This window comes from Anarhichas minor, unplaced genomic scaffold, assembly GCF_050575085.1.
Source record: "Anarhichas minor isolate MPS153535 unplaced genomic scaffold, ASM5057508v1 ptg000061l, whole genome shotgun sequence".
NCBI lineage: Eukaryota > Metazoa > Chordata > Actinopteri > Perciformes > Anarhichadidae > Anarhichas > Anarhichas minor.
Window position 1 is genome coordinate 470,001 of NW_027466507.1, and position 23,685 is coordinate 493,685.

The 23,685-nt window shown below is 45.6% G+C and overlaps 1 protein-coding gene across 4 annotated transcripts in view; it reads right to left on the reverse strand.

Moving 5' to 3' along the window:
* Window positions 1-23,685, reverse strand: part of LOC142933464 (zinc finger protein 609-like) — a 29,029-nt gene that overhangs the window by 3,115 nt on the left and 2,229 nt on the right. For 3 of the 4 annotated variants that reach the window (XR_012947594.1, XR_012947593.1, XM_076077583.1), the window contains exons 2-7: window positions 15,447-16,340; window positions 11,418-11,667; window positions 10,539-10,626; window positions 7,858-10,039; window positions 7,056-7,446; window positions 5,427-5,753 (exon numbers count right to left, since the gene is read on the reverse strand). Coding sequence is in view for 2 of the 4 variants with exons in the window: in XM_076077583.1 (XP_075933698.1) it covers window positions 5,427-5,753; window positions 7,056-7,446; window positions 7,858-10,039; window positions 10,539-10,626; window positions 11,418-11,667; window positions 15,447-16,187 (3,979 nt within the window). In the remaining 2 variants the exon portion in view is untranslated. Of the gene's footprint in view, window positions 1-5,426; window positions 5,754-7,055; window positions 7,447-7,857; window positions 10,040-10,538; window positions 10,627-11,417; window positions 11,668-15,446; window positions 16,357-23,685 lie in introns of all 4 variants that reach the window. The other variant, XM_076077584.1, reaches the window with a different exon arrangement.

Genomic DNA, 23,685 nt, shown 5'->3' on the forward strand with positions numbered 1-23,685 from the left:
CCTCCACTGGAGGTCTACAGGGGGTTTGTACAGGGACCGCCAACAGCCCCTTGGGGAGGATCCCCTGCCAAAAAACTCGGTCCACCTCGACACCCTCACTCCTGCCAGAGAGCGCAAGTTAGAGACCTTCACACTGACCTGATACGCTGCTTTCCTCCCCAGAGTCTCAAAGTCCCCCAACTGGGGTGTCTTTAGAGACAGCAGGATGTCCTCCTCATCCTCCCACTGTCCCACAGCAGGACAGACAGCCAGGGGTGGGAAAACATATTCACATTCATTGTCCCATTGGTCAGATATTGTACGGTCTCCAACAAACGCTCTGAGGACTGCTGGCAGGGAAGCACAGACCTCCTCCACCAGCCTGAGCAGCAGCCTGCTGGACCGGATGTTGATCAGCTCCGCAAGTTGAGGGATGGAGGTCTTCATCAGATGACCCAGCTTCACACAGCCGGCCTCTCTCAGTCTGGATCTCAGGCTGACGGACGTCAGGACCTGGGATGTGATGTAGCTGCTTCCAAAAAGCGGCTCCTCAAAGAGCCACATCCCTGGTGTCGTCACAGCTCTCCAATGCACTGTAAAAACCCGCCACGCCTGTAAGACAGACTGATAGAACGGTGTCAGACCAGTTAAATCCACTGACTGGGCCTGGAGCAGGAACAGGTGTTTGTCATAACCTAAGCGTCCGGCCCTCCTCAGCAGCACACAGGCAGTATCAGTCCATGGCAGGCCGAAGCTGTACAGCAGTCTCTGAGCTGTCTGCAGTCTGAAGGCTGTGATTCGTGATGCGATGTCCACCAGGCCCTGCCCTCCCTCCTGGACCGGCAGGTACAGCACCGCAGATCTCAGCCAGTGAAGCCCTGACCAGAAGAAGTCCACAACTGTCCTCTGGATGTCTTTAATCAGGCCCTGTGGTGGAGGTAGGACTACCATTCCATTTAGACAATCTGGTGCACACTCTCTCCATAGCACCCTCCCAGTTCTGTCTTTGAAACTCTTCTGTTCCCAAAAAAACACCCAAAACCTTCAAGCCCTGCCTTCCCCATCTGATGCTTCCTGGTAGCTTTGGCATTTCTTTGTCTGCCCACTGCCCAACCTGCAAAGCTTCACTTTTTTCCCAGTTTACCTTTGCTGAAGATGCCCTCTCAAACAAATCTAAACTGTTACCTAGGAACTGGATATCCCTCTGGTCTTTGACGAACACATAAATATCATCAGCATATGCTGACACCACCAGCGAGGGCCGCTGAGGCAGCCCAGCTAACATTAGTCCTGATAGACGGGACCTCAACCTATTCAGAAGAGGCTCAATGGCAATGGAATATAGCTGTCCAGAGATAGGACATCCCTGTCTGATGCCTCTCTGGACCTGAACTGGACAGCTCAACGCACCCCCCACCTTCACCAGACAAGTAGCCTCCTTGTACATCAAACCCAACAGTGACACAAAACCTTCCCCAAAACCAAAAGCTCTTAAAGTGGAAAAAAGAAAACTATGATCTACCCTATCAAAAGCCTTCTCCTGGTCTAATGATATAACCCCAACATCAATATTATACAGTTTACAAAGATCCAACAAGTCTCTCATGAGAAAAATGTTATCCATGATGGATCTGTCCGGTACGCAGTAAGACTGGTCTCTGTGAATTATAGACTCCAGAAAGTTCTTAAGCCGGTTGGCGAGCACCTTGGAAAGAAGTTTATAGTCTGTGCATAACAACGCCACCGGTCTCCAGTTCTTCAGTAAGGACAAATCTCCTTTTTTGGGTAACAGTGATAGTACTGCATGCCGACATGTCGTCGGTAACAGGCCTGCCTGTGAACACTCCTGCAGCACCTCCCACAGGTCGGCTCCCAAACACTTCCAGAAGTGTTTATAGAAGTCCGCAGGCAGTCCGTCCAGTCCAGGACCTCTCCCAGCAGCCATCTGACCCACAGCAGCGGTCAGCTCCTCCAGGGAGATGTTGGCGTCCAGGACAGCTCTGTCCTCGGGGCCCAGCTGAGGAAGGTCCTGAAGCAGCTCGTCAACACTCTCTCTGTGGTTGTCCTCCTTCTTGAAGAGGGCGCTGTAGAAGCTTACGGCATGTTGTCTCATTTCAATCGGATCAGTCGTCATCTTACCATCAGGGAGGCGGAGACACACCATTTGTTTGGTTCGAGAGACGGACTTCTCTAGATTGAAGAAGTAGGAGGTAGGAGCATCCATGTCCCTAACACTGGTGAACCTTGACCTGACCAAAGCTCCTTTAGCTCGTTCCTGTAGAAAGGAGCCTAGTTGCTGCTTCTTCTGTTGAAGCCTGTGAGTGTCTGTGCTGGTGTGAGTGAATAGACTGTGCTCTAAATCCCTGATTTCATTTTCTAGATCCTCAATGACCCTTTTGACTTTTACTGTGGAGTGACTTGTATATTGTTGAACAAAGACACGTATATGTGCCTTTCCTACATCCCACCACTGACTCAGGGACTCAAAGTCGCTCTTCTTTTCTCTCCAGATTCCCCAGAAAGTCTCAAACTTTTCACAGAAATCACTGTCCTGAAGCAACTTAATGTTAAAGTGCCAGTAAGAGCTGCATTTGGTGGTTGGTGAGGTGTGAACATCTAAAGTGACGAGGTGATGGTCGGTGAAGCCTACTGGGTAAATGTGGCTATTCAATAACCGGTTACTAAAACTATGAGATAGGTAAACCCTGTCCAGCCTGGCTGCCCTAATGTTCCCATCCAACACCTTCACCCATGTGTACTGTCTAGCCCGGGGATGTTTCACCCTCCATACATCCACCACACCTGACTCTGCAATCACCTGTGATAAGATGGCAGATGACTGTGAATGAGGTTCCTCTCCTGTTCTATCCAATAAGGAGTTTATGGTGCAATTCCAGTCCCCCCCCCATCACTACACAGTCGTTGTGATCACACTGCTGCAGGACATCTCTGAGTTTGTGGAAGATGTCTGTTCTGTGTGAGCCCTGGTTTGGAGCATAGATGTTGATAAAAACGAAAGTAATGTTTTGTATAGATGCTCTGACCACTAAAGCCCTGCCTGTCACTATCTCTGTGGAGGAGATGATGTTAACATCCAGCCCAGGTGAGAACAGAACGGCTACACCTGCAGACAGGTTGGTCCCATGAGACAGGACATACTGGCCCTTCCACCACAAACCCCAGTCTACCTCATTATGTGGGTCGCTATGCGTTTCCTGCAGGAGAACGATGTCTAGTTGTTTCTGTGTGATCATGTCTGCAGTGACCGCCCTCTTCTGTCGGTCCCTCCCACCATTCATATTTAAAGAGCCAACCCTCACCTTGTGCATTGAAAAACGAAAAAGAGCGGTGATGTAGACAGTTAGAAATAACAGTAACAGAAAGATTAAGTGCAACACATTCATCATTGACTCACTTAGAGGTCTTTAACCTTTTCGAACCTTTCCCTTCATCTCTCTTCCTTATCTTCCTGAGATGCGTCATGAGCTTCTTTAGACGGAAACGTTTCTTTTCATCTAAAACCTCCAAATCCACCTCTTTTTGTAATGTCACAACACTTTTAATAAATTTGTCTGCGTCTGGAAAATACTTTGAAACGTCTACAGATTGTCCAAACGTGTCGTCCAGGAAGTTATTAATTTCCTCCAGCTTGTACAGATCTCCACTGTGAGACTGTGAGTCTGTGACAGAGAGACCGTCAGAGTCGTACTCCATCCCCTCCTCGACAACACAAGCCCCCCCACTCTCCTCTGGACCAGCAGCCTGACTCTGGTCAGCTTCAGCTGTCGGCCCTGTACTGCTGCCTGCTACCTCTTCCTCTGCTCCTGCTTCCCTTTCCTCTACCTCTTTCCTTTCCTCTGTTACTTCCCTTTCCTCTACCTCTTTCCTTCCCTCTGTTACTTCCCTTTCCTCTACCTCTTTCCTTCCCTCTGTTACTTCCTTACCCTCTGCTACTTCCTTTCCCTCCGTTGTGAGACTCAGAACAGCTGAGTTGTCATCAATATTTTTTCCTCCGCCTGAATCAGCTCTCTGTTCCCCGTCCTGACTGTCTGTCTGCCCGCTGAGCCCCTCCTCAGCCTCGGCCCCGGTCGGCGGATCATCGCCCCCCCACGGAGCAGCGCTCTCCGCCGGCCCGTCATTTGGCGGCCCTTCGGCCGGCCTGTGAGGACAAGCGGTCCGCTTGTGCCCCACTTCCCCGCACTCAAAACACCTGATGCTACCTGTGCTAGCGTACACCATGTAGTGTCCCTCCCCGTGTTTCACCCTAAAGGAGACCTCTAGCGTATGTGAAGGACAGGTAAGGAACATGAACACCTGTCTCCTGAAGGACTGGACATGCTTCAGTTTATCACTCTTACATCCCAGACCCACAGTCCTGAAGCTGCTTGCCAGCTTCCCGAAGCGCTGCAGCTCTCGCTCCAACACCTGGTTGGGGATGAACGGGGGAACACCGGAGACGGTGACCCGGGTGGAGGGCACTGCGAGCGTGGGAAACCTGCAGATACACACCGTTCAGCGAGACGCCGCTCGCTATTAACTGCGCCACAAAACGCTCCTCTTTTAGAAAAACCAGCACACCTCTGTTCATTCTGGAGGCATAGGACAGGTTAGCGTGTCCCACACAGTCTCCCACAGCCAGGAGAACCGCCTCTACCGGGACACACGGGTCGGGCTGAACACGAACTCCATGTCTCAAAGACATGGACGGCGTCTCAGAGGACGCCATCCCCGACAAGAAACACGGTTCTCTGTCCGCCAAAAACACCAAAATACACCGACAACAAACTCAAACCACCACAACTCAATCACACAGTGAACTATGAAGAAAGATTGAAGAAAAGTTTAAGAAAAATCACCAAACATTTAGCAACGCTCTCCACACTTACCACCACCACGCTCTCAGAGAGAGAGAGAGACAGAGAGACAGAGACAGAGAGAGACAGACAGAGAGAGAGAGAGAGAGACAGAGAGAGACAGACAGAGAGAGAGAGAGAGATAGACAGACAGAGAGAGAGAGAGAGAGACAGAGAGAGAGAGACAGAGAGACAGACAGACAGAGATAGAGAGAGAGAGAGAGACAGATAGAGAGAGAGAGAGACAGATAGAGAGAGAGAGAGACAGAGAGAGACAGACAGAGAGAGAGACAGACAGAGATAGAGAGAGAGAGAGAGACAGATAGAGAGAGAGAGAGACAGATAGAGAGAGAGAGAGACAGAGAGAGAGAGAGAGAGACAGACAGAGATAGAGAGAGAGAGAGAGAGAGACAGATAGAGAGAGAGAGAGACAGACAGAGAGAGAGACAGACAGAGAGAGAGAAATGTTCTTCACTGTTGACTTGAACCGACACTTTTAGATTTTGTGAAATCACACTCAGGTGTAATTAAGTGGACGTGATGTTCTTCTGTTATCTGGACAGACTGACGTCTCGCAGTGTCTCACAGTCTCACCTGAGGCGTAGGACAGGTCGTATTGTCCCGACAGCAGTGGGTAGCCCAGGTGGTGATGTGAAGGCAGCATGCGTTGGGATGGAGAGGACCGCGGCCGGTCCCCCTCCCGGTCTCTGTCCCGGTCCCGGTCCCTCTCGTGGGGGGTCTTGTTGTCCTGGATGGACGGGGACTTGCTCTTGTACTGGCTGGCGTGCTGCTGCAGCAGCTCCAGAGCTTTGGCTTCACCGGGCGGCTTCACTGTGGGACTGGACCTGGAGGGCTTCTCCACCACCTCCTCCACCTTACCCCCGTACGAGGGGAAGGAGTAACCGGCCGGCAGGTAGGAGCCTGAGGGAAGGAGACGAGACTGAAGGAGACGAGACTGAAGGAGAGCGGACACAACATCGTCCACTTCTATAAGACAACTTATATGTATTAAGTATATGTATTACTTTGTTTTTGTCTTCTTGTGTTTATTCACAACAAAAACACACAATTCAAATGATAAGGAAATATAATATAATATAATGTAATATATTGTATTTTTATGGATTAAAACTAATCTCTTCATGATTATTTGTATTGATGTATAACAATGTGCTTACAGTTTGTGTTAGGAAGTTAAACAGCTCATAATTCATCTCTAACATCTATTTTATATTAACGTGAAAACATCTCCTTGACTAGAAACACATATTTTACTGAATATTGGAGAACGATCATCAGTAAAACTTTATTTACACTGTGATGTTAACGTTAAAACTTTATTTACACTCTGATGGTTAACGTTAAAACTTTATTTACACTCTGATGGTTAACGTTAAAACTTTATTTACACTGTGATGGTTAACATTAAAACTTTATTTACACTGTGATGTTAACGTTAAAACTTTATTTACACCCTGATGGTTAACGTTAAAACTTTATTTACACTGTGATGGTTAACGTTAAAACTTTATTTACACCCTGATGGTTAACGTTAAAACTTTATTTACACTGTGATGGTTAACATTAAAACTTTATTTACACTGTGATGGTTAACGTTAAACTTTATTTACACTCTGCTGATTAACGTTAAAACTTTATTTACACCCTGATGGTTAACGTTAAAACTTTATTTACACTCTGATGGTTAACGTTAAAACTTTATTTACACCCTGATGGTTAACGTTAACTTTATTTACACCCTGATGGTTAACGTTAAAACTTTATTTACACCCTGATGGTTAATGTTAAAACTTTATTTACACTGTGATGGTTAACGTTAAAACTTTATTTACACTGTGATGGTTAACGTTAAACTTTATTTACACTGTGATGGTTAACGTTAAACTTTATTTACACATTGATGGTTAACATTAAAACTTTATTTACACTGTGATGGTTAACGTTAAACTTTATTTACACTGTGATGGTTAACGTTGAACTGTGAGGGGGTCAGTATGTGAACTTTATTGCCTACGTTACTCACCATCATGTGTGAGTGACGTTACTGCGTCGTTGTGTGCAGATTAAAAACTGAACAGATGTGAAATATGAAGCACACCACTTACACCTTCCAGCCCTGACTCATCTATTGCTTTTCATTTCTCTGCCTGTCTCCTGGTGTGAAGATCAATAATCTATCGATCAGACTCTCCCACCTCTTACCGGGGTAGTTCTGCATCATGACGGAGGGCATGCCCCGGTAGCCCGGGTGGCTGGGCTCGTAGGCGTGTCCGTAGGCGTATGGTCCGTGCATGTAGGGCATGTAGCCCTGGTGGTGCTGGGCCAGGGGGGGGGAGGAGAACTGCTGCATGTGAGGAGGAGCGTGACGCGCCTCCTTCACTCCCACCCGCTGATGCTGCTGCTGCTCCTCCAGAGGAGGAGGCAGCTGAGTCCTGCCCTCCGATCCCCCCTCCTTGGCCTCCTCTTTGGGCCGCGGCCGCTCCTCCTTCACCTTCCTGTCGCGCTCCTCCTTCCACCGGTCCTCCTCCTGAGGTTTGGGGGCGTCGGAGTACTTGTTGGGGTAAACATAGGGCCACAGGCGGGAGTCTGGCTCCTGGAGAAGTATTGAAGAAGACTTGAAACTAGAGATTGAGACCATGAACTCATGTTTACAATGTTTACTGAGGTAATAAATCAAGAGAGAAGTAGAGTCATTTTCTCATCGACTTCTATACAACCAGAGGAGTCGCCCCCTGGTGGACACTAGAGAGAATGCAGCTTTAACACATGAAGCTTTGGAGAACTTTATAGAACCGGAGGTTGTCTCCTGGTTGGGAATCAGTACACATCACTAACTAATATTAACCAGCCATCATTGACAAGGATCAAATCTTCTCACTAAATTTTACGATTGTTTTTTTTTTGGACAGTTTTCAATGTGTTTGTCAAACATTAAAACTCTAAACTATGTTTTAAAAGCTGAAGGACGAGACGTAGCTAGATTCAGTGTGAGAGCAGCAGTTACCTGTCTGTACCACATGGCGGGCTCTACACCTGCCGGCCTGCCTGGCTCAACCCCTGGCTTGGCCTCCTCTTTCCCATGATGCCCTACTTCACTCAGCTTCATCTTCAGACCCTCGGGCTGTGCCGTGGCAGCGGCAGCCTTCTGCTCCTCCCCCTTCGCCATGATGACCGACTTGGACTGCTCCGCGGCCGATGGCGGTGGCTCTTTGGGCTTGGTCGGGTTCAGCCCCCCCGCCCCCTTGGCGCCCCCCAGGTCGGTTAAGCTGGGGGCTCTGGACAGGTTGGGCGGCACCGAGGCTTTCTGCCTCCACTCCTCTTTCCCGCAGGCCTCCCGCTCTTTGCCCTCGGCCTTCTTGTCCACCAGCCGCTGCCTGTCCTCGTACTGCTGGCGGTAGGCGGGGTTAGAGGCCAGCAGGTGGGCGTGGTAGGCCTGGTCTGGGGAGTACGAGTAAGGGGGCACGTAGTACTGGTTGTAGTAGAGCGGCTGGGCGTACATGTTGGAGCGCTGCTGGATGACCGACGGCTGCTGCTGCTGCTGCTGAGGCCCCAGGTCCACCTTCCTCTCCTCCTGAGGCTCCACCTTCAGCTTGACTACCACCTCCTCCTCCTCCTCCTCCTCCTCCTCGCCGACCTCCGGCTCCTCCTCCTCCTCCTCCTCCTCCTCCTCCTTCTTCACCTTCACCTTCACCTGAGCTCCTTCCACGTGAGGCGGCGCTGCCGCCGGTGCCGCTCCCGGGCTCGGGTTGGGGTAACTGGGCGAGTAGTAGGAGTCGTAGTTGGGGTAGTATGGTGATTCCTTACTGGGAGCCTGAGGAGGAAACAGGTTATTTTTGGCCCCCTCACGAGGCCCCTGGTCGGGTTCGGTTTTGACCCTCCCCTCTCCGTCCTCCCCGGCGTCGGAGATGTCGGAGTAGGCGGGGCTTCCGGTTTCGCCCCCATTCTGGTTGAGGTGGCCGGCCTCCATCCTGCTGCCCACGCCGATGGATGGGCTGGGCGCGTTGTCCGAGAAGCTGTACACCTTGTCGGCCTCTGCCTTGATGCTGGCCAGCCGGCTCTGGTGGGCTTCCGAGGAGCCGTTGAGCAAAGCGTCGGACGTATCCGAGTATGGGCTCCTCCCCTCCTCTGGCCTCCCTCCCCCTTTACCCTTCGGACTGTCCCCGTCCTTCCCTGCCTCCCTCTTCTTCTTGTCCTTCTTCTTCTTGTCCTTGGCGAGGGTGGGGCTGCAGGCGGGGTCCGCCAGAGGAGGCTGTTTGGACTGGTTCTTCATCTGGGGGCTCTTGGGGATGGGCTGTACCACTGAGCCCACGGCGGGGGAGGACGCCTGGAGGGCGTAAGGTGACGGGGCGTAAGATGACGGGGCGCTGGGACGTCCCGGCTTCATGCCTTTCTGGGTCGGTTTATCGGCTTTGCCTCCGGCCGCCGCCATCTTCTTCGACTTCCTGTCGTCCATCCCGTCGTTGCTGGCCTCGTCCGTCAAACACGCCGCATCCTCGCCGCCGTCCGTCACCTCGGGCTCGGCCTCCCCCGCCTTCTTCTTCCCCTTGGACGTCGTCAGCTTCCCCGGTGAGGGCGACGGGGCGTCAAACCCCCGACCTTTGGGCGTGGTGGAGCGGGCGGGGGAGATGGAGGCGGCGCCGTTGCAGGACGAGGCCGGGTCGTCTCCGTACTCGCTGTCGCCGTCCTGGTCCAGTCTGACGTCGTCGTGGTCGTTGTGGGCTCGCGCCTGGTGGTACTTGAGCCCGTTGATGTGCTTGTACTTCTTGTTGCAGTTGGGGTGAGGGCAGTCGATGAGCACGGGGGAGGGGCAGGTCCGGTCCAGCTGCGGGGGGGGCAGCGGGTCGGCGCCGGTGGAGTCGGTTCTCATTCGCTTCGAGGCCTTGGTGTCCTCCGAGCTGGAGGTGGGCTCCATGTCGGAGGCCGGCTTGGTCTTCCTCTTGGCGGAGGATGGGCTGGCCTTGGCGTCCTCAGTGGCACCGCCGGTGGCCGTCTGGCTGCCTCTCCGTCCTTTGCTGTTGGCGGCAGCGGCTCCGCGCGTCTTACCTCCACCTCCACCTCCGCCACTGCCCCTGTTGTCCGAGGAGTTGCTGTTGTCGTTCAGCGGCGTGTTGCTGCTGGGACGCATCCTCTTTCCCCGACCGCGGCCGCTCCGCATCTCCACGTCGCTGGTGGGAGACTCGCAGAACCTGAGGACAGAAGAAGAAGAGGGTGAGGAGCTAAAGATTTAGCTGGGTGTCTAAGGTGTTCGGTGTGTAGTATTCGGAGTGTAGTGTGCAGTGTTCAGTGTGTAGTGTTCAGTGTGTAGTGTTCAGTGTGTAGTGTTCAGTGTTCGGTGTGTAGCGTTCGGTGTGTAGTGTTCGGTGTGTAGTGTTCAGTGTTCAGTGTGTAGTGTTCAGTGTGTAGTGTTCAGTGTGTAGCGTTCGGTGTGTAGTGTTCGATGTGTAGTGTTCAGTGTTCAGTGTGTAGTGTTCAGTGTTCAGTGTGTAGTGTTCAGTGTTCAGTGTGTAGTGTTCAGTGTTCAGTGTGTAGTGTTCAGTGTTCAGTGTGTAGCGTTCAGTGTTCGGTGTGTAGCGTTCAGTGTTCGGTGTGTAGCGTTCAGTGTTCGGTGTGTAGCGTTCGGTGTGTAGCGTTCGGTGTGTGGCGTTCAGTGTTCGGTGTGTAGCGTTCGGTGTGTAGCGTGTGTACCTCGGGGGGGCCCAGTCGTGCCGGGTGCAGTCCAGCAGGGTTCCCACGTAGGTCTTGTTCCTCCAGGTGACATTAACAACCAACATGCCTGCAGACAGACGCACAATTTTAACTCCACGAGTTCATCTACTCAACACATTCAGTGAGTTGAAACATGAAACTCACACAAATCATGTGACACAAGTCAACACAACTCTAATTTCTGCATCAGTACACAAAGTCCTCAAGTTAATCATCTTTTGGGGTAATAAAAACATCTTTATTTCATATTTGTTTGCTATTTGCTAACGATCCCATTGACACATAACATTAATGACTTAATCGTAGTTTAACGTCCGTATGAAAAAGAAAACATGATGTGAGTCACATGATGAGCATGAAGCATCCTTTATTTAGTTATTGATTAGTGTGTACACCGATTTCCTCCTGTCAAACTAATTCAGCTTGTTTTATTACATTAGAGGTGAAGGAGTAATCTTCCTCCTCCTCCTCCTCCTCCTCACCGTATCATAAAACATTGGACTTTTGTTTTTGTACGTGAATATACCTTCATGATGAAATGCAATGAAAGCAGCTGTGTGAATTAGCTGTATGTATATATTTGTGTGTATTTTTAGGGAGACATTTGTCCTTAAATATTGAAAGAAAAATAAATATAAAAAATAAATAAAAACTAATAATAATAATAAAATAAATCAAATAACAAAATACGGAGACATTTGTCCTAAATTATTTGTCCTTAAATATTAAAATAAAAATACAAACAAATATAAAAACTGAGAATGAATAAAATACACTTTGTGTCTCCTGTTAATAGATAACACATTGCTACTAGCTCTCCTCGACTGAATGTTTTTACGTAGGTAAACAGACTCTTACCGTCCTCCGTCTCCTGCCACACGATGCCCTCCAGGTTGACACTAGTGCCTGGCTCACAGGGTCCCAGGCACTCCGGCTCCGTCCCCAGCGCCGCGTCCGCCGTGTTCACCGCTACTGAGCGCGTGCGAACCATGAGCTGCTCGCAGGGAGACGAGATGTCGCTGAAGGGGACGGGAGCGAGGAGGTGGAGAAGAGGAGGAGGAGGAGGAACAGGAGGAGGAGGAGCAGGGGTGGAGACCGGAGACTCCATCTAGAGGGACAGATGGGGGAGAGAGAGAGAGACAGACAGACAGGAGGGAGAGAGAGAAAGGAGGGAGAGAGAGAGAGACAGACAGGAGGGAGAGAGAGAGAGAAAGGAGGGAGAGAGAGAGAGAGACAGACAGGAGGGAGAGAGAGAGAGACAGGAGGGAGAGAGAGAGAGAGAAAGGAGGGAGAGAGAGTTTTTGATTTCATAACATGAGAAATCTCTTCAGTGTTGTAGTCTGGACTTGTTGCCTTCAGTGTTTCTACAGTTTAACACACAAGTGTTCCTTATTTCACCATCACAACACTAGAGCACTAACGCTGTAAGTCAGAAGAAGAGGAAGAGGAAGAGGAAGTAACGATAATAAGAATCAGTTTCAGCCCCACAACACACACACACACACACACACACACACACACACACAGACACACACACAGACACACACAGACACACACACACAGACACAGACACACACACACACAACCACACACACACACACACGATGAAGGCCAGGAGGAGGAGGAGGCCTCTACAGTAATGATAAGACTTGAGAGACATGGAGGATAAACGTGACCCTGAACCTCCCTGAACTCCTTCTGTGTTCCTCCTCAGAGGAATTTTAAAAATGAACAACATTAACAGGTTGTTGAAAGGAAACATGCTCTTCCATCACGCCGGTGGGTTCTTGTGGTTAGAGAGTTGAAGCCATTTCAAACAGACGACGGTCGAATTAAAGACGAATTTAAAAACCAGAAGAACAAAAAGACGTCAACAGAACGTCCTGCTGAGGGAACGTGTGACGGCTGGAGGCCGCTCACATGTCTCACATGTGGACTTCACTTCCAGGAACGAGGTCTGCAGAGCCGAGGTGTCAGGGGCCCTTCAGGGGCCCCGTCAGCTTCTCGGGACGCGTTCATTTATTCTCCTAAACCAGGGGTCACTAATTGGCGGACCACGGTCTGGATCCGGACCCAGACGCCGTTGTATCCGGACCCAGGACCTAAACCCGATAGATAATTGAGAATTTTTGACGGAGCGCTTCTATTTTAACCGGTGCAGCTTTTCCAGCATTTACGGTACTTGTTCAGCGGTGCAGGAAACACACCGACCAAAGTGTTGTAAATCACATCACGTGATGCAGCTCAGCCAATCAAATATGAGTATTCTGACAAGTTCCCTGACTCGAGTGAGATGTAGACACACCGTGACACACGGGGGGGAGACGAGGAAAGAGATCGCAGAGCAGGACAATCGTTACGTGGTTTGAAGAGGTCGTTTCTCAAGACAATCGCCACAAAGACAAACGTCTTCAGAGAGACCAGAGTCTGTAACCAAGAATGGACAGACTCTTATAAGTGAATTCTAACATCAGTATGTCTCATTTGAACAAACGTATCCACTCACATCTGAAATTAATTCACAGAAAATAAAGCTAAGAGCTCAATATGATCATAATCCTAACACGTTAATTCACTGTTCAATGATGTTAACAGAGAGAATAGAGCTGAAACAAGTGTTAATAACCACAGATAAAGTCCTGCTCACTGATTTATCTTTTGAGATGACAAAAATATAATATTGTGGCTTTTTTATTGACATCACTTCACACCTGAATGAACGGAATTTAAAGCTGCAGAACAATTCAGTGAAATTAATTTTTCTATAATGAATTACTTTATTTATAGATGCACATTCTTCAAAAGCTTTCTGTTATGTCAGTTATTCTTTAATCCAGACATTATTGTACTTGAAATGAGAAGAACAATTATTTATGTATTTCTATGTATTATTTATAATCCATCCAGTTAAATTTGAAAACTGAGAAAAATAATTGTTAAAATATAATTGATTTGACAGTTGTTGACTACACAGAGACGTTGTTACTACTGCTAGGCTTCTTGAATATATATATATATATATATATATATTTTTTTTTTTTTTTTGGTGATAAACTACAATAAATCCAGTAGTTTGAAGGAGATGTTTTCACATGACTATAAAATAGATATTAGAGATGAATTATGAGCAGTTTACTTCTAACATGAGCTCTAAGAACATTATGATACATCAGTAATGTCATGAGACAAAGATCCACAACGAGCTCTTTTCTGTCGATAACTACTAATAACTAGATAATAACTACTAATAACTAGATAACTACTAATAACTAGATAATAACTAGACAATAACTAGATATCTACTAATAACTAGATAATGAGAAATAACTACTAATAACTAGATAATAACTACTAATAACTAGATAACTACTAATAACTAGATAATAACTAGAAATAACTACTAATAACTAGATAACTACTAATGACCAGATAATAACTAGAAATAACTACTAATAACTAGATAATAACTAGATAATAACTAGATAATAACTAATAACTAGATAATAACTACTAATAACTACTAATAACTAGATAATAACTACTAATAACTAGATAATAACTACTAATAACTAGATATCTACTAATAACTAGATAATAACTAGAAATAACTACTAATAACTAGATAATAACTAGATAATAACTAGATAACTACTAATAACTGGATAATAACTAGATATCTACTAATAACTAGATAATAACTACTAATAACTAGATAACTGCTAATAACTAGATAATAACTAGATATCTACTAATAACTAGATAATAACTACTAATAACTAGATAATAACTAATAATAACTAGATAATAACTAGATAACTACTAATAACTAGATAACTACCAATAACTGGATAATAACTCGATATCTACTAATAACTAGATACTAACTAGATACTAACTACTAATAACTACTAATAACTAGATAATAACTAGATAATAACTAGATACTAACGAGATAATAACTACTAATAACTGGATACTAACTAGATACTAACTAGATAACTACTAATAACTAGATAACTACTAATAACCAGAAAATAACTACTAATAACTAGATAATAACTAGATAATAACTACTAATAACTACTAATAACTGGATAATAACTAGATAATAACTAACTGAACCTCTGAGATTGACTGGTTTTAAACCGCTGTGACTTTAAAGGGAAACTCCAACGATTTCACGCAGTTATTAACTCGTCACGAGGAGAACCACGGCCTCTTTGTCAAATATAAAAAATAAAAACCCGGATGGCTTCAAGCAGCGTTTCCTCTTTATGTGTTTTAGAGCTAAACGATTATTGCCGCTCGCTGCTGATCAAAACAATCTCCCCAGAAACAATAAACTTTCTATTTTAAGCGGCCAAGAGTTATGAATCAAACACCAGAAGACATTTAGGATTCAGGATGTTAGTGGTTATTAGTTGTTCCAAATATACTAAATATATGATAAACTACACTTTGTAATGTGACAACAGTTCATAGTGGATGCTACTTCAGCAGTTATCTCACATTAAAGTCAATATTCTGCACCACTAAACGTCTAACAGGGTATTTATATTATAATGAAGCGCCGACAGACTGACAGAGAACACATTCAGGCTCCAGAATAACTTCTCATTATCGTATCATGGATCAGAGTCTCAGGCATTATGGGAAATGTAGGATCCAGCAAACTTGGAGCTCGACTCATACGAGACTAAAAGTCACCACATCTCACCGTCTTCTATGTTGCTGAATGTGTCTTCTGTAATTGTCCTTTATTTAACCACATTTAACACCTCTGGTTCAAAGGGCAGTTATTAATAAAGTTATTAAAACCACACCACGAGCACCAAAAAGTCCTCACTGCACCACCACCCGAACGAGGTCTAAATTAAATCCTCTTACCTTCACGCCGACCGCTTTCTTCACGTTTCGGCATTCTCCGTTGTCCACCTCCTCTTGCTCCGTCATCATGGCGACAGGCTGGCCGATTCCCACCGGGTCCAGCGCCGCGTCCCCGAGCTGCTCGGCCGCGGCCAACTCTGGGTTCTGTTGGCCCTCGAAGGGTCCGGTGCCGCAAGGGGCCCCCGCCGACAGGAGCGGGGCCGCCGACTCTTTCTCGGCGCCGACCTCCATTTTCTCCTTCTTAGTTTTCCCAGAAACCCCGTCTTTGTCCTTTTTCACAGCGGGGAGGCTACGGGAGGGTTTGCTGGACTTGTCGGTCCCCTTCGTTGGGGTGGTAGAGTTCTGGTTCTGGGTCGGCGGGTCCCCGGGGGCCCGGCCGCGAACCTCCTTCTTAGCTCCGTCCGATACCGGCGCCTTGACGCTCTCCTTTGAGTTCTTACTACGTTTGGATTTAGATTTGCTCTCTCTGGCCTGCGTCGCCGCGTTGGCGGCGGCTACGGGGCTAACGAACTTCATGTTGTCCGGCAAAGCGACCACGGCGCCGGTGCCGGTGGGCGGGGGGGCGGCCATGGCTCCTCCCTCTTTACTGCTCGACATCTCTAGCTTGTCCTTCTCCAGGTCGGCATCCAGGTCGATGATCAGATTGCCCACACCGATGTCCCACTCGTCGCCGCTGTCGTACGTGTCCACCGCGTTGGAGTCCACACCTTTCCCGCCTGCAGGGCCGCTGCTGAGGGACATCTTTTAGTAAGGAGCGTCCCGGCAGCGCCGCAGGAGGGGCCACCAAAGGAGGGGGCCGCGGGACACCTCCTCAGCCACGGGACGCCTCCTCAGCTGCGGGACGCCTCCTCAGGGATGGGCCCCACGCCTCCGCCCTGCTCCCCACATCGCCTCCTGCACACGGGACAGACTGCAGGTTACACAGGAGGACACCATCACTCACAGACTGAAAAATAGATGAATATATGTGTCTGTGTGTTGACTTACAACAGCACTATTACACTGATTTCTGTCCATATTTAAATAAAGAAACTGGTCTAAATAAGACAGAATTCTGTCGTACAAACTGATTAACAAGATGAGAGAGAATGCACACAAAGAGTTATTCTTATTATTATGCTATTCATGTGTCATTAATGATGATTGATAATTAATTAGCGGTTGAAGCACTAATCTTATGTTTTAGTTGAATATCTGCAGATGTTTGTTGTGATCAGAGACGAGTCTGTTACTTCCTGTTGTGGGGCCGACTGGTTAAGTGTGTCTGTCTGTGTGTGTGTGTGTGTCTGTGTCTGTGTGTGATGACATAAAGGCCGTATTGACGAGGGATCACAGTCATTTAATGACAGCTTTCTTTTCCCAGCAGCCCTCTAGGGCCTCCTTGAGGGCCACTTATCATATGAATGGAGCTATGTGACCTTTGACCTCCTCTCACAAGCCCGACTGACTCGAGCCTGAAGCTAATTAAAGTTCAGATTGTAAACTGCATGAAGAAAACATCTATTAACAAAGGTCCCAGAAACAGAGTTAGTTAACATGAAGCTGTAACTGGACTAATGAGCAGCTTCTCCTCAGAAGTGATGACGTTCATTAGAGTCATGTGACGTAAAACCATCTGAAGTGTGTTTTCATAATGTCCGTTTTCAAAACTAGTTGAAAAATACAACTTATTATTATTGTACTTCCTATAATAAAATATCTTCCTCTATATTTTAAACAGACACATGTCTAGTTGTATTTAACTCCTTAAAGCTCTGCTGGAGAGCATTTGTGCTTTTGTTCCTTTACAGTTTCTGTGTGAACGTCCAAACTTAGACGCAAACGTGGAGTTTTCAAACCAAAACGTCTCCGTTTTAGGGCTATAAAAACTCCGGAGTAGTGCGGACGCTTGGCGTCAAAGATGTGTGTTTTAAACAGAGGTTCATTTTTCCATAGTTGATGGAGGAAATAAATGGCGAACAGTCGATAAAGGTTTCCATGATGCGGAAAAATTCACGCCGCGTTTGGTGTGAACGCTCCTTTAGAGCTTTGTCCACTTAAGATCAGCTGAGTGCGTTACTGTCAGCTGTGAACATAGTGGCTGAGCGTGAAAACGTATTTCGAGGTTGAAAAACACCAGGAATATTGTTATTAAGGTGATAAAATTAGCTCAGTCTGCATTGATTATGTCACATGCAGAAAGAAACAAAGCTTTAAGCATATCACAAGAAGACAGAAGATTAAAATAGAACATCTAGTGGAGCTGAACTTAAACTCAATGAGATGACTAAACATCTGAATCCAGCTGGGACGTTTTACAAAGTCAAGAAACCCATTTATAAATCTCCGACATAGTCAGAAGTTCACCAAACTACACCAAACTACACTGAAATACAGTAAACTACAGCAAAATACAGCAAACTACAATAAAACTACCGCAAACTACACTGAAATACAGCAAACTACACCAAACTACAGTGAAACACAGTAAACTACAGTGAAATACAGCAAACTACAATAAAACTACCGCAAACTACACTGAAATACAGCAAACTGCACTGAAATACAGTATAATACAGCAAACTACAATAAAACTACCGCAAACTACACTGAAATACAGTAAACTACACCAAACGACACGGAAATACAGCAAACTACAATACAACTACAGCAAACTACACTGAAATACAGCAAACTGCACCAAACTACACTGAAATACAGTAAACTACACTGGAATACAGTAAACTACAGTGAAATACAGCAAACTACAATAAAACTACCGCAAACTATACTGAAATACAGCAAACTACACTGAAATACAGTAAAATACAGCAAACTACAATACAACTACCGCAAACTACACTGAAATACAGTAAACTACACCAAACGACACGGAAATACAGCAAACTACAATACAACTACAGCAAACTACACTGAAATACAGCAAACTACACCAAACTACACTGAAATACAGCAAACTACACTGAAATACAGCAAACTACAATACAACTACAGCAAACTACACTGAAATACAGCAAACTACAATACAACTACAGCAAACTACACTGAAATACAGCAAACTACACCAAACTACACGGAAATACAGCATACTACAGTAAACTACAATACAACTACAGCAAACTATACTGAAATACAGCAAACTACACTGAACTACAGTAAACTACAGCAAACTACACTGAAATACAGCAAACTACACTGAAATACATTAAACTACAGCAAAATACAGCAAACTACAATAAAACTACAGCAAACTACACTGAAATACAGCAAACTACAATAAAACTACAGCAAACTACACTGAAATACAGCAAATTAAAGCAAACTGCAGCCAGCAACAGTTAACTACACCAAACTACACTCGGCTGCCACTAATGATTCCTGTGATTCATGTTGTGTTGATGAAACTTGATGAACCAGAGCATCAAATTCACAATAGTGTCAAACAGGAATGCTGTAACAAATGATTCTGTTCATTATTAACACTGATGATTTACAATATTAAACGTCAGAAAACCCGGAAAAACAATCCAGCTGACATTTCCCAACAAAGAGACGAAGAAGACTCGTCTTCTGTGGATCCATCAACTAAATGTCTACAAATCAGAGAGAAGCAGCGAATTCTTACATTAGAAAAGCGTGAAGCATAAAGAATGAATTAAAAGATTAATCAATAATCTAAATTAGATTCAGGTACTGAAGTCAGACTGAAACGTGTAGCAGAGAGGACGGAGCAATAACCGACCAATCACACCGTTATTCTGGCAATTAATCGATTGATTGTAAATGTCGGATCATAGTTTCACAAGATGTCGCCTTCAGATGTTTCGTTTTGTCCGACCAACAGTTCAAACCAAAGATAGAATATCTACTGTGATAAACACAACAACAGAGAAGAGAAGCTTCACGTTTGAGAAGTAAAGTTATAGCACCACGAAGGAGTGATTATTCACAAGTAAAGTACATGTGTGGAAGTCAGCTGTGTAGAACATGAAGCTGTTGGACCGGCTCACTACGCTGCTCCTGTTGGAGTGACTGAGTGGATCAGCTGCTGCAGAACTGTTCTCAGGTCAGACTTTATGCTCCACTGCCTCTAATAACAGTTAATGAAAGCAGCTCTGTGAGCAGCAGCTTCTCTCTCAGGATCAATCACCTGATGGACTCACAACTCAGCAAGACTCCAGACCGGCGTTCAGAGCAAATTACTTCAGAGACGATCTACCACACAAAACCAGTCTACAACAGACCGCCACAGCCTACAGCAGACCGCCACAGTCTGCTACAGACACCACAGTGGTCTCCTCACCACCACAGTCTACTACAGACACGACAGTGGTCTCCTCACCACCACAGTCTGCTACAGACACCACAGTGGTCTCCTCACCACCACAGTCTGCTACAGACACCACAGTGGTCTCCTCACCACCACAGTCTGCTACAGACACCACAGTGGTCTCCTCACCACCACAGTCTGCTACAGACACCACAGTGGTCTCCTCACCACAACAGTCTGCTACAGACACCACAGTGGTCTCCTCACCACCACAGTCTGCTACAGACACCACAGTGGTCTCCTCACCACCACAGTCTGCTACAGACACCACAGTGGTCTCCTCACCACCACAGTCTGCTACAGACACCACAGTGGTCTCCTCACCACAACAGTCTGCTACAGACAGTGCCATGGACATAAGAAACGACCAGAGAAGCGAGGCTGGCGCTCCTCAGAGCAGTCCAGGACCTCCTCCAAAAGTAAACCGTCTGAAAGTGGCTCTCACAGAGATCGAGAGTCTGAAAAAGCAGCTCAGAGACCTGGAGGCATTCAAGAGAAAAAGTGGAGTTTCTGATGAGAGAATAATGAAACTGCAGAAAGTCGTCCAACTGGTGTTCACAAGAATCGAAAAGATGGAGGACGACCTCGCCAACGGACACCTGCACTGGGAGACAGTCTCCCAACAGCTGAAGGACGATAAGGTCCTGGAGGACATCTGTCTGGCATTGGAGAAGAAGAGGAGAGGCTTCTTTGGCAAGAAGATGGAGGACACACAGACCGAGTTAAAGAACTTGAGAAAGAAAATGCACAAGAAGGAGATGAAAAAGAAAGAAAAGGAGGAGGAGGCGTGTGACTGAGATAGAAAGGTGCACGAGGCCGGTTCTATGTGAATCAAAGGTTCACGTGTTGAATACATGAAGCTGGACAGAATCTACCAATCTACACGTTTAAGATGCAAAGCGTCTCTGAATACCTGCAGGTAGTCACTGATACTAGTACTGTTATCAATACTAGTACTATTATCTATACTAGTACTGTTATCAATACTAGTACTATTATCTATACTAGTACTGTTATCTATACTAGTACTATTATCTATATTAGTAGTTATCTATACTAGTACTGTTATCAATACTAGTAGTTATCTATACTAGTACTATTATCTATACTAGTACTGTTATCTATACTAGTACTGTTATCAATAGTAGTACTGTTATCAATACTAGTACTGTTACCTATACTAGTACTATTATCTATACTAGTAGTTATCTATACTAGTACTGTTATCAATACTAGTACTGTTATCTATACTAGTACTATTACCTATACTAGTACTGTTATCTATACTAGTACTATTATCTATTCTAGTACTGTTATCAATACTCTTATTGTTTCTTTTTGATTATTTTGTGAGAAAAAAAAGATAATTAATTAAAAAATAACCAACATTAGTTTATTATTCATGAGTAAACAAATCGTGTGAACCTCTTTCACCACTTCAGCCTCCTCCATGTGACACTCCGCCTCAGAGGGTCGTCGGCTGGCTGTTAAACCCGCAGCAGATAAAACCAGAGAAGAAGAAGAAGTGAATACTAAAGAGCTCCTTCATGGTTCTATGGACGCTGATGAAGGTCTCTGTGTGCTTCTCATCTCCCAGCTTATAGCAAAGGAAACAAGAGAGTGAGGAAGAGGAGGAGTGAGAGGAAGAGGAGGATTTAAATGTCTGGAAGCTGCAGTTTGAAGTCAGATATTTATTCAAGGCTCACAGTGGAGGAGGAAACATCTGGAGCACGTTTATCCAGATGCACTACTCTAATGTTAAAGGGAAGGTTTGGAGATGGATACGGTGAATATGAAGCTACAGCCAGCAGCTGGTTAGCTTAGCTTAGCATGAAGACTGGAAACAGCTAGCCTGGCTAGCCAAAGGAAACTAAATCTGACTCCTAGCTCCTCTCTCGAGGAACACACACCAGGTAGTGGAGTGTGTCTCGACACAGACGGTTTAACAACTGGACGTCATGGTGACGTCTCCTCGTTGGTTGGTTGAACAGATGTTTTGAAGCCTCCAGTTTGGCAATTTCTTCGTCGCCATCTTGGCTTTTTCTGCAACCAGTGAACAGGAAGTGACCATATCTGGACTGAGGAGGAGTGACGTAGAGACGGCGTATACGTCTCTGGTAGAGACCTGTCAATCACTGTGTAGCCCCGCCCTAAAGCATCCCCTGCTTTATGGTCTGTTTGACCGAAGGCATCATAATGTACCTTCAGCCAGTACTCATGTTCACTGAGCAGAGCCCGAAGGCATCATGGTGTACCTTCAGCCAGTACTCATGTTCACTGAGCAGAGCCGAAGGCATCATATTGTACCTTCAGCCAGTACTCATGTTCACTGAGCAGAGCCTGAAGGCATCATAATGTAACTGAAGTGAACCTCCGTTGGTTATCATGATGTGTTCACATGTAATCTGTAAAATGTAGTCTTGGTGATAAACTTGAATAAATCCAGTAGTTTGAAGGAGATGTTTTCACAGTAATATAATGTGTGTGTGTGTGCTAACACAATGTGCCTACAATAAGAAAAGCATCTACAGTACAGCACAGTTCCTGTGTGACTGAAGAGAAAAATGAATTATAATATACACAAGTCAAACCCGTGTGATACGTCTTCACTGTATTATGAGTTTATAGAAAACTGAGGTACAAATATTTGTACTAAAGTACAAAGAGTACAAGAACACGTGAACCAACTACAAACCGGCAAAAAGGTACAAATCAAGAGTTCAAATATCTGCAGAAAAGAGGAGGAGTCAACAGCTTTAGTGATGCAACATCACGCAGCAATATTACGTCATCACGAGACGGGTAGAAGATTTAATGTTTCTTCACAAGGGAAGCAGAGATTTCTTTCCCCCAGATCTCACATTTGGAGGCATTTACATTCACATTTATGGGGTAAACAGCATGAAATTGGGGGCAATTCTGTCCCTTATTATTTCACAATAAAGACTGTTTACTCCTCCAGTACTCATGTGCAGCATTTAAAGGTGTGCCTTCAATGTAAATGTAAGAATGTTTGTCATGAACGTCACAATCATAGACATCAAGTAATGAAGGATTTAAAACAAATGTATGAGTTACTTTTAAGCCAAATAGTGTCTGTAAGTACACAACATGATCAAGTATTTCTTTAAATCAATATCTGGTGTATCACGCTCTATCACCGTCTGTTATTGTGTCTCTACTAAAGTGTTGCTGAGTGCTGGAAAACCTGCAATGTTCACCTTTATACTCTTAGATATAAAGAACTTAAATAACACTGCAGCATGTCTCTGTCACACACACACACACACATTGGACTACGTTGCCAGGTATGTTTGTTGATTGACAGTCAAATTTTGACCCTCTGTGATTGGTTTAAAACGGTCACATGATAAACCTCAGACAACCCTTTCTTCCACTTCTGCGGTTCACCACTTTTGTTTACATTTTTTTTGCAGCACCCGGTGCAGAAAAAGCAGCGATGTGAAACTACACTTCCTTTCCTTCCTTCGACTGCTGTTATTCTCCACATTCGGGTCACCACATTTGACCCTTGGTTAAGCCCCGCCCCCACTGTCATGGAGCCACACTGTCACTAACTGCACTCCATGAAGAAATATGTTGTCATTTTTGTTAAAACTTTTAAAAAAAATGATTTGAGCGAGAAGCAGACAGAAGGTTCTATAATGTGTTTGAAGGATCACTGTTCCATTCAGTATACCTTCAGTAGCTAGCGTAGCATATATGTGCTAACGCTAGTTAACGACGTGCTAATGTACTCTGCTAATGTTAGCTCCACTAACGTTTTAGAAACATATATGACGAGCTCAGAAGATTTTAATTAAAGGACAACAAAGTTGGACAAATAAAAAAAATGAGAATAGACAGAACTATGATGTATACAAAAAATATATGTATATGTAAATATAT